Below are 11,121 nucleotides of genomic sequence, written 5' to 3'. Positions count from 1 at the left end.
ATGATGGGCAGAACTGAACAAAGCGGGGAAATACAGCTTAATATCTGTGCTTGGGAACAAGGACACTAACGGCTGCATTTCATCCTCATCCCCCATGGCAATGGAGGCCCTGACCTTTCAGCCCAAGCCGTCAAAGCTACCTCAAATTCATTTCTGTGTGCTGGGCTTACAGGTGCATATCCACTCACTGCTCTATGATGAACATGCCCTACTTCATCGTAAGAGTGCCTTTTGGTACAGGCTAAGAGAATGGGGAGTTCTGGAGCACATTAAAAATGAATACAAAACCCCTGATGTAAGCTGACTTCGCTCATTACATGGGGCATAGCTTAGGTGACACTCATTCAAGAACCCAATCCCTCTGCCACCACCCTCCGTCTGTCAGGTGTTTTCCTTCTCTTTTCAGCTTGAAAGCCATAAACTCATTCAGTGCATACTGAAAGGACCTGGAGGGTAGGCCTGAACAGATCCTGACTGGAGAAGCACGGCTGCTCTGACCTTCACGACTCGTAAGCCTATTGTGGCTGTATTCCCCACTGGCTCAGAAAGGAGAACACAGGCCTTGCTTGGGATGAGGACTCGGATCCTCTCCCTCCCAGGCTGCTGAGTTACAGACAGGTGAGTGACGTAGATGCTTCCTACAGGAAAGGGGTCCAAGGAGTACAGTCTTAGGGACTGCTCTCTCTGAGAGTTCCTAAAATCTCTCTTTGATGCCAATTCACAGCAGTAACGTCATTACCGCATGGAATTCAAAGGGTGGGTGACATCTTCAGCCCTTTATGTCTCAGCTTCTCTAAGGATCCTAGGAACTATGCAAGAGCTGGCCTGGGATCTACCTACATGTTTACATCTGTTTCCTAAATTCTGATTTCCAGGTAATGCACAGGAAAGTGCCACTCATTTCTCCACCCTGACATTCCAGGGAAACAGCAATGAAAAAGCTCTTCACAGCAAGCCTTGCCCTAAGTTATAAACAGTTACAACCGCTAGGTGGAGCCAAGAGTTTGAAGAAATTAGTGAATTTCACTGACTTAGGAATTGGCAATGTAAATAAAATTACAGGAAGAGGAGGTGTCTTCAGCTAAGCAGTTATGTGGGGTAGTCTTCCAGTAGGACGGAAAATGTAGCTACCTCCTTTATGGAGTTAAAGTCAAATCCAGGTAGAAGGTTTTACCCAAGAAAAGGGTACAGTCAGCTGGATCCAGGGCTGACTGGGGAAGAGCATGGTGCTTTCCAGTTACAGGCCAGGAGCAGCGGTCCTCAGAGCTCAGTAGTCAGCAAGCACTTCTGCTTCAAGGCTGTGTCTTCAGCCAAAGGAGGGACAGAGCTGCTTGGAAAAGAGAGGCTTAGTCAGTGATGGACCCATGTCTCCACGTGGAGATGGTGACGAGAGAGATGCCTTCGCAAGTGTCACAAGCAATGAGCTATTCCACAGGACACGGTTTCTACATAGTTGATGCTCCTGGTTCCCTGCCTACAGTCTAACATACATTTAGGAGGCAAGCTTACTATGAATAGTAAGTACTGTACTGGGCACAAGAGCACCACGTTTTGTTCTTTTGAGCCTGATTTTGCTTATCCTCTATGAGGAGATTTAAGATGACCAAGGACCCATATCATCCATGTTCACAATCTTTTTTTTTGTTTTGCTTTTTTTTTTTTTAAAGACAAGGTTTCTCTATATAGCCTTGGCTGTCCTAGACTCACTATGTAGACCAGGTTGGCCGCAAACTCACAGCAATCCATGTGTCTCTGCCTCCCGAGTGCTGGGATTAAAAGCATGCACCACCACGTCCAGCCATGCTCACAATCCTATCTAGTGAAAGCTACTCAGGGCCCTCACCTTGGGAACATCCCCACCCCCACTACTGCACCTTGTCATGTGTAGTAATGAGCATTGCCACTCATCACTATGGGACCAGGCACAATCATTGGAGTAAAGCAGGAAAGGAGGAATAATAATTTAAAACAAACAGATTTAAAGATAAGTCTACTAATGTTTTTATCTAGCAAAAACTTCATAAAGGAATCCTAATAATTATATAGAAAATTACCAACAGCAAGAAAGCACATTATATTAAACAGTATTCACAGAAAAGACTTATATACTTTCAGTCAGTTTAAATTAAGACCTTATAAGAACACTATTACTTAATTAAAATTTTTTTTTTAGATTTTTCAAGATAGGGTTTCTATGTGTGTAGTCTTGGCTGTCCTGGACGCACTTTGTAGACCAGGCAGGCCTCAAACTCATAGAGATCCGACTGCCTTAGTCTCTGGAGTGCTGAGATTACAGGCATGGGCCGTCGTGTCCAGCTAAGAACATTATTATTTTAAATATAATCAACTTAATTTTTCTCCTATCAGATGCTCTGAAAGCTGTAACTGAGAAGTAATTTCCATACCTGGTCACAGCATCTACCAAGAACGGTGCTGGGGCGGAAATCAGGGAGAATCCATCTTTGTTACCACATCCATCTGTCCCTGCCAAAGGTGTTCCACATCCTGCGAGCCCGTTGGAGATGGCAGCAGTGTGCTGTGGAAAAGGCACAGCATGTCTTCCTTCACACAGAGGTGATAGCCCTGTCCCATCATCAGCTTCAGTGACTGGGGCAGCTCAGCTAGTTCTTTGTGGTGTTTTGCCAGCACGGATGTTTGTGTGCCCCATTTGTGCTTGGTGCCTGCCAGTAAAGGGAGTCAGATGCCCTGGCACTGGAGTTATACATGGTTATGAGCTGCCATATGAGCTGGCAATCAAATCTGGGCCCTCTGCAATAAAAGTAAGTGCTCTTAACCACGGAGTCATCCTTCCAGCCCCTTTCACCTCAGATTTTCATTTTTATTCTGTCTGAGTCATTCAGCATTTAGAGAAAAGTTGAGCCACAAATCTGAAGCCAATAATTAATAGAGCTTTGATAATGGCCCCAATGTTTGTAGGGAAAACAAGAACGGGAGAATCTGAAATTGAGATTTCTGATATTATACAAAAGAATTATAAAAGTATGAACTTACTGGAATAATCCACCGGGGCGTGATCATGGATGATGAAGACACCTAAAACAAAGTTTATAGCCACTTACTTTTAGGGAAGACTACCTTAGTGTCATAATTACATGCATAGTATTTCTCTATTGTGAAGTGCACTGCAGGGAATGCAATTCCCAATGAGCTTCTTGAACGAACACTCACTGTCAACCCAGGCTCCACCACACTTGTATTACTTAAGAGATTGTTGGAACTTTGAGAATCTCCCTAAGAGGAGAAACTGTAACTCAAGAATGCTACTGCTATCGTTAATTCATTTAGCAGTTCCACTCTTGCTGACTTCCAGGCACTGGAGCGCGGTTATCACGGGAGCACCTGAACGCGGCTCCACTGTAAATGAGTAGAGCACTAAGATGGCTGGATACACAAGGTCCAGAGATTAGCAGCACCACTATTATGACCCTAACAGACTCAACTCTGGTTTACCCTGAGGTCCAGAGATCCAGGTGATGGCTGGTGTGGTCCTAGTCTTATTTTATAGGCTCTATAAAGCAAAGAAGGCATTGGCAGAATGAGGAATACACACAGAGCCACAGGAAGAGGATGAGAGTTTGGTTACATCTGGGGTGGCTGTGATTTGTCCACCTAGCATGTCAGCCATTAATCTACAGACCTGTAAAGCATGGCTTACTGTTTGTTTTATATTATCAATTATTTTAATTTTGGTTATACTTTCACACAGGGTGGTCAAACTTAATCACTTTAAAACAAACAAACAAACAAGCAAACAAACAAACAACCTGTTAAGGCCAGCTGAGGGTCTGGTAAGAGACCGCTCCCATGGCTACTTGTGCTATCTTTATAAGTTACAGGCCTTGGAGCTTAGCTTAGGAGCACGGAGAATACTTCTCCTCCGTGTCACCCTTCCCCTGTGTAGAATGGCTAGTGGCTGGAGTCATGCAAAGTTGCTATCTAATCTATATCTCTGGAAGTTAGTATGACAAAAGAGGACCAACAAAACCAGGCAAACACAACCACTGGTGCCTCACATAAGAGGAAACCTAAATTAGTATCAATTTTGGGGGCGATATCCAATTTAACTTATATAATTGAAACACTGAGACAAACTCATTAAACTGGACAAAATTAGAAAGTCAGACAAAAATGGGGAAAAAAAATGTCAGACAAGGATATGTGAGATAGCTCATGAGGTACAGAAAGGCCCTTTCAGGTAAGCCTGACCACCTGAGGTGGACATCTGGGGCACACGTGATCCAAGGAAAGAATAGCTCCTGCAAGCTGTTCTGACCCCACATACACAGTGGCATGCACACACACTGTGTACATGCACATACACAAACACACATACCACACATAAAGAAAAGCCTCCCAAGTGTTAAAAGTAAGACAGCTCAGCTGTGGTGGAGACGCCCACCTGTCATCTCAGCACCTGGAAAGTGAAGGTAGTAATCCCAAGGTAGCTACTTCCAGGCCAGCTCCCGCTGCAGGGATGCAGTTACCACACTGACTACACCCTCAGAGCAGAGCTGCAGTCTAGACAAAACCTAACACTCTCAAGACAAGCATGCTACTGCCGACCCAAGCCTCAGCCCTCTATTTTGGTGTGTTTAATTAATTTTCTTCCATGTCCAGTGACTTTCTGTTTATCACATGCCGCTATGTGCAGAAGCCCATGGAGTCTAAGTGAGAGTGACTCAGCCACCGGCTTCTGCTTCCCGAGTGCTGGACTAACGGGGCGGGCCACTCAGCCACAGCTCTGCGTAGGTTTTGTAAGGCTCCCCTACCCACTAAGACAAGGAGCAAGCGCAGTGTAAGCGCTGAGTTACCCTCTCAGCGATGGTCTCTTTGGGCTTCAGGTTATTTTGGCATTAATTTTAGAGACTATCTCTTGCCTATTTTAAGATTTATTCTGGCTCAAGATCAGATCTGGACTCACTTCCCCTTTTGGTAATGTCTAAGCTTGTAGGCTGTATCACTGAGTATCACCTGGGAACATGTTTGGAAATGCAAATTTGGGGTTTTTTCCAAAATAGACAGTTTGAAACTCTGAAGTGAGGCCTCCACAGTCTGCTTAGTCCACCTTCTGGGGACTCTGACACACACTCACCTTTGCTCATTAATAATTTACACAAGCACCCTTGGCCACACAAAGTGCCATCTGCACCTCCTGACTCCCGAGAGGAATCGGATTCCTTCAGCAGCTCCTGTCCTACAGCCACTGAGGCTGTTCTGTGTCTCTCTAACCTGACTGAAAGTCCACTGAAGAAATGAGCTGTGCCGTATTTGCGCTATGGCGATGAAGGGCCTTCCGGGTTAAACAAGGCCTGAGATTTTCAATACCAATCATTACTTATGCTCCCACCCTTCTGTAAAGAAACAACATGTCCTTACGTAGCTTTTGCTACAGCCCTGGCTGGCCTAAACTTACTTTGTGAACCCGGCTGGCCTGGGACTTGCGGCAGTCTTCCTGAATGTTGGGATTACAGACATAAGCCACTAAGACCAGATTACTGTCTTAACACTTTCTAAAGAATATTGTTATTTGTTTTCTGTGTATGAATGTTTTACCTGTGTATGTAAGTACATTACAAGTGTTCAGTGAATGCAGAGACCAGAAGAAGGCAATGGATCCTCTGGAACTGGAGATAACTGGTGTGCTGAGCCATGACACTGGTGCCCGGAACAGAATCTAGGTCCTCTGCAAGGACAGCGAGGGCTCTTAATCGCAGAGCTCCTTGTCTTAACTCTTCACGCCGGTCCAGGCCCCAGGTTTTCTCTCTTGTTATTCAACAATGGTGACTTATGAATGGCTTTATAGTGACATGCGATTTCCATAGAGAGAAATGCAAATTCAAAGCAGCAGAATTTGAGTTCAGAAAGGCAATGCCAAAGAAGCAAATAAAGGCTCTTTGAGTGTGTGTGGGTGCATACACGCCACAGTGCACATATGGAGGTCTTAGGTTAGTCTATTTGTTGGAGGCACGTTCTCGTGCTTCCAGTGGCTACACCCGGCTTGAGAGTTCCTGGAAATTCTATTTGTGCCTTGTTTTATGTGCTCTACTGTGTCCAGCTTTATTTGACTTTGGGGGACCCTGTGTAGCAAATGCTTTACCTACTGAGCCATCTTCACTGTCCTGAAAATTCTTATTAATGAAAAGTTTTACTAAATCACTTCATAAGGAAAAGTTGGAAGCTAGCAGGAACACTTTCAAAACAAATCTCTTTTGACACATTTACCTGGGGTGTGGCTGTGTGGTCCATCAGATTCTCAGTTAGAGAAAGAAGTAAGGCATCCAGTTCATCTGTAGCATCCTGCAGAAGACAAGGACCAACAAGCCATGAGTGAGCGCCAGCAGACTAACCTCTTTCACAGTCTCTGAATTCCTTCCTTTCTTTTCTTTTCTTTTTCTTCTTTTTAGTTTTTCGTGACAGGGTTTCTCTATGTAATAGCCCTGGTTGTCCTGGACTCTCTTTGTAGACCAGGCTGGCCTTGAACTCAAGAGAAATCAGCCTTCCTCTGCCTCCTGAGTGCTGACATTAAAAAGGCGTGCACCACTGTGCCTGGCCAGCCTATGACTTTCTAACAGTGACCTTCCTAGCTGGCATTGATCCTTTAAGCAAAGGGATGTTCAGAAATGGGTTTTCAAGGGTCTACTTCGAGGAGGAGAATCTAAACTATAATGACAACTGGAAAAAGAAGTGCTCTGTAAATATCCATGTAAATTCCACTTACACACTAACCCTGACAGAGTTAAGGAAGTGGCCTGTTCGTGGGCAGGCTGCAGGTTTGAGAAGGGGAAGGACACCAGCGGGTGGTGAGATGCTGGTTGTTCAGTATGGAAGAGCAGAAAGCTAATGTCCACTCAGCAGCAGGATGCAATCATGCAAGAAAGGAAGTCAGTGTTTGAACTGCAGGACTGGCTGACAAGAGTGCAAGGAAAACATACACTTTTGATACCATTTTGAGGCACCTACTAGACAAACTGATGTTTACCAAAGTGCTGTTTATTTAATTCTAGATGAAACAACTATAGGCTATAATTGCACCATCTTTGCATTAAAAAAAAAAAGAACTATTTTTCAAGGTGATGAAGTTTAAGTATGTGTTTGGTTTTGATTTAACACTTAAATTTTTTTTTCAAAAAGAGATATGGCCAAATTGGAGGGTCTATCTCACTGTGGGTGGTGCCACCCCTGGGCTGGCTGGTGGTCCTGGGTTCTATAAGAAAGAAGACCTAGCAGGCCATAAGGAGCAAGCCAGTAAGCATCATTCCTCCATGGCCTCTGCTTTAGTTCCCGTGGACCATGAGGTAGAAACGTAAGCTTTTGGTTATGTCTTATCACAGCAATATAAACTCAAAGATAGATAACCCTAACTGAAATATAATATACATAAGTATTAACTACATACTATTTGTACATAGTAGGATTGAGGGTGATTTATAGTTTTCCCTTATGGGAAATATCTGGTAAATTTCTGCAACAAATGTATGATATACAATAAGATAACTGGAAAGAGCTTGGGTTTCTGTGATCTCTGAACTGGGTAGGGTACAGGAAGTGGACACATAAGGGCAGAAATGGAATGAGCTGGTTACGCTATAGCATAATCAGTGAGAGGTGCCCATTGCTGCAGGTTTACTTAGTGCCTATTACTTGCCATGTACCACTTGGGACAGTAGGGATACAGGACTGAACAAACAGATTATCCAGGAAAGTTGGCATACGACCGTAATCCTAGCCTAGGGAGAATGAGGCAGAGGGACTAAGCCTCAAAGGCCAGCCTGGGCTACACAGCAAGGTTGTGACTCAACAAAATCAGTCCACTCACACAACTTATGTTTGCCTAGGAAAATCAGACTATAAATTTCAGCAAAATCACAGACATGCTGGGCATACTCAGCCTTAACTCTTTCGAATAATAAACACTTTAACACATCTGTCAGCATAAACAATGTGTCTTAGAGGACAGCAAGTGAAAGCACAGACAGCACCCAGACCATCCCAAATTGAAGGAGGCACAAGCAGCGCAGAAGCTGGGGAGCAGATTCTAGCTCCTCTTGGGAAGGAGGGTCTTCCCTAGGAAGGAGGCTCAGCTGTTCCTCCCACCTCAAGTCCCAATGACAACCAGCAATCAGCCAATGTCCCCCGGTCACATTACAGGTGAAACTCAATATTGTCTTCTTACCTTTAGTACAGATCCACTGTCTGCAGCTGTGGCATGCACCAGGGTGAGGGAATCTTTGCAGAGGGGCGTGTTATTTTCATTTAATATAGTACTAGAAGAGAAAAAAAGGAGACCATGCAGGGCTTGTATAGAGGTGGCGCTGCTGGAGAAACCTCCAGGAAGAAAGGGCAGCCAGAGAAGGACGTACAGCTCTGACATCCGAGCGGACCCCTTGGCTGCTGGGTCCGACAGCACACTGCCTTGCTTCCTTCCGAAAACCACACTAAAATGATAGAGAAGATTTCTCTTTAAGGAAAAAAAAAAACCCCATAGGATCTGAAAACGAAGAATTGCCAGTATAGTTTAAACCCTTCAGTAACTTCAGAATGAATCTTTAGAAAAGAACAGTTACAGCCTCAAACCCAGAGGAATTATGTAGAAGACGGGAAGTGAGGAAATCTTTTTTCTTCTGTTTTTGAGACAGGGTCTCACTATTTGCTCTGGCTGTCTGGAACTCACTATGCAGTCCATCTGGCCTTGAACTCACAGAGATCCACCTGCCTCTGTCTCCCACGTGAGCTCACTATGTCTGGCTCCACTGGCTTTTTTCCCCTCCCAATCTGTACATGAGAAAGCTCAGTGGATCACAAATTTGATACAAAGCCAAGACAAAAGAGAAGAGTGAGGAAACAGGAGGAGCCATGGTGAGGGCACAGGCTGGAGAGCGGTTGTAGAAGGTACAAGTGACATCTAGGATGCACCGGATACTGTTGAAGCACCTGTGACCTGCAGGCCTGACAAATGATGGGGTCTTTATTTCCTGATGAGAACAAGAATCTTCTATACGAGGCTTCAGTGGCAGGAAAGAAAATGGAGGCCCACAGCAGATTCTTTATCAAGTCGTGTGCACAGGGTGGAAATCTGATCTTCCACTATTACTGGAAACATCAGCATCTGCCCCCATGTATCCCCCAAGATCAAGAAAAATATGCAGGATAGGCCTGGATTGCAAAACTCAGACATGACAACGAGCAGAACTTTGGGTCTCCTGCTAAGCACAGACTAGAGCTCAGGGTCCTGTGGACACAAGGCAGCATGTCACCACTAAGCTGCAGCCCCAGCAATCTTCTAGTGCTGCAAAATATATCCCAACCTAGAGCCAACTATAGACTTTGAGAACATTTTCTCTATTAGAAAACCACTTCATTAGCTGGGTGGTGGTGGCGCACGTCTTTAATCCTAGCATTTGGGAGGCTGAGGCAGGTGGATCAATGTGAGTTCAAGGACAGCCTGGTCTACATAGCAAGTCCAGGATAGTCAAGGCTATACAGAGAAACCCTGTCTCGAAAAACCGAACAACCCCGCCCCCACTTTATTGCAATGGTTCATACACATATTTTTACATGTGTGTACTTGTCTGTGTGGGTGCAGACATTATGCCAGGCACAAGAGCACGTGTGGAGGCTAGAGGACAACTGTGGGCGTCGGTTCTCTCCCCCTACAATGTGGGTCCAGGGATTAAGATTAGGTTGCTAGGCTTGGCAACAAGCACCTCTACTCCCTCACTCATCTCTCTGGCCCCTGAAGACTTACTTATTTTTATTTTATGTGTATTAGTATTTTGCCTGCATATAGGTATGCACATCATATGCGTGCCTGATGCCCACACAGGTCAGAAGAGGGTGCTGGATCTCTTAAAACTACAGTTATAGATGCTTATGAGCTGCCTTGATGGTGCTGGGAATAAACCCAGACCCTCTGAAAAGAACAGTACTCTTAACCGATGAGCCAGCTCTCTAGTCCCATTTTCCTTTGTTTTTTCATTTTCTTTTTCTTTTATATCTTGGCTTCAGTCAGTCATATGAAGTCTCTGTCAAATCATTAGCTGAGTTCTAAACTAGGACAGCAGGCATCAGAGACCAGATAACAAAGACATGTCAGAATATTACTTTGAACAGTTACCAACTATTATATAACCACACAGCGGGCAGACCCGAGAAAGCCCGAGAGAAAAGATTCTGCTTTGAGAATTACACCATTAAGATCAAAATGTCCACTTTTAAATTAAATGTGACAAACTGTGGCTCACTCACAAGAAGAAACACTGAAGTGGTAGCTCAGAAAGCACAGAGTACGGCAGCAGGCGAAGGGCTCAGGTGAGGCAAATCCTCTCAGAAAACAACAACTACAGGAGACCAGGACCATGTGCCAACTGACGGAAAATTGACCAAATGGAAACTTTAGAGCCAGAGAGTATGACTTTTTAAATTAAAAGTCTGTATAGGATTTCAATAGCAGATTTAGTAAGGCAGAAGCATTAGTGAGCTTAAACAGATCAGCAGTTCATGCAAAACCAGGAGCAGAATCCAACAGCAAAACAGCAAGCAGAGCAGAAGGGACTCCAGGACATCTGCCCCATGTGCGCTGCTCTAGGAGAGGACGTGCAGAAGGGACGCCTGCAGAGACAGTAGCTCAACACCATCAGATCAGGGAAATCTAATAGATAGAGAGTAGGCTCCATGAACTCTGCCAGATAAGCTCAAAGGGACCTATGCCATCATATTAACTTACACAGTGGTGAAGGACAGAGACAAGGAGAGGCATGAGGAATGACGATTCCTCCATCCAATGGGTCCCCATAAGGATAAAGCCAAGTTTTCTTTCTTTTTTTCCCCTTTTATTTTTAATTTTTAAAAATTTAAGTAATTTATTCAGATTACATCTCAATTGCTATCCCTTCACTTGTAGCTTCCCTCCTCCCTCCCTCTTTCACCCTATTCCCCTCCCCTAGACCTGTGACAGAAGGGGACCTCTTCCCCCACCTTATGATCACAGCCTATCAGGCCTCATCCTGGTAGCCTGCTTCCCCTTCCTCTGAGTGCCACCAAGGCCTCCCCACCAAGGGCAAGTGGTCAAATAGGGGGCACCAGAGTTCATATCAGAGTCAG

At 44.7% G+C, this 11,121-nt stretch overlaps 1 protein-coding gene across 4 annotated transcripts in view; it reads right to left on the bottom strand.

The window, feature by feature from the left end:
- Positions 1–1,003: 1,003 nt before the first annotated feature.
- Positions 1,004–11,121, bottom strand: part of EPB41L5 (erythrocyte membrane protein band 4.1 like 5) — a 96,671-nt gene continuing 86,553 nt past the window's right edge. For all 4 annotated transcript variants that reach the window (XM_084774721.1, XM_084774722.1, XM_084774723.1 and 1 more), the window contains exons 21-25: positions 8,195–8,285; positions 6,244–6,318; positions 3,013–3,054; positions 2,406–2,536; positions 1,004–1,327 (exon numbers count right to left, since the gene is read on the bottom strand). In XM_084774721.1, the coding sequence (XP_084630847.1) occupies positions 1,261–1,327; positions 2,406–2,536; positions 3,013–3,054; positions 6,244–6,318; positions 8,195–8,285 (406 nt within the window). In that variant the 3' untranslated portion in view covers positions 1,004–1,260. The remainder of the gene's footprint in view (positions 1,328–2,405; positions 2,537–3,012; positions 3,055–6,243; positions 6,319–8,194; positions 8,286–11,121) is intronic.

Source organism: Acomys minous (genome assembly GCF_964271855.1).
Source record: "Acomys minous genome assembly, chromosome: 1".
In the NCBI taxonomy this organism is placed as follows: Eukaryota; Metazoa; Chordata; class Mammalia; order Rodentia; family Muridae; genus Acomys; species Acomys minous.
Note: the sequence above shows the minus strand (reverse complement) of the source record. Positions and strands in the feature narration are given on the sequence as shown.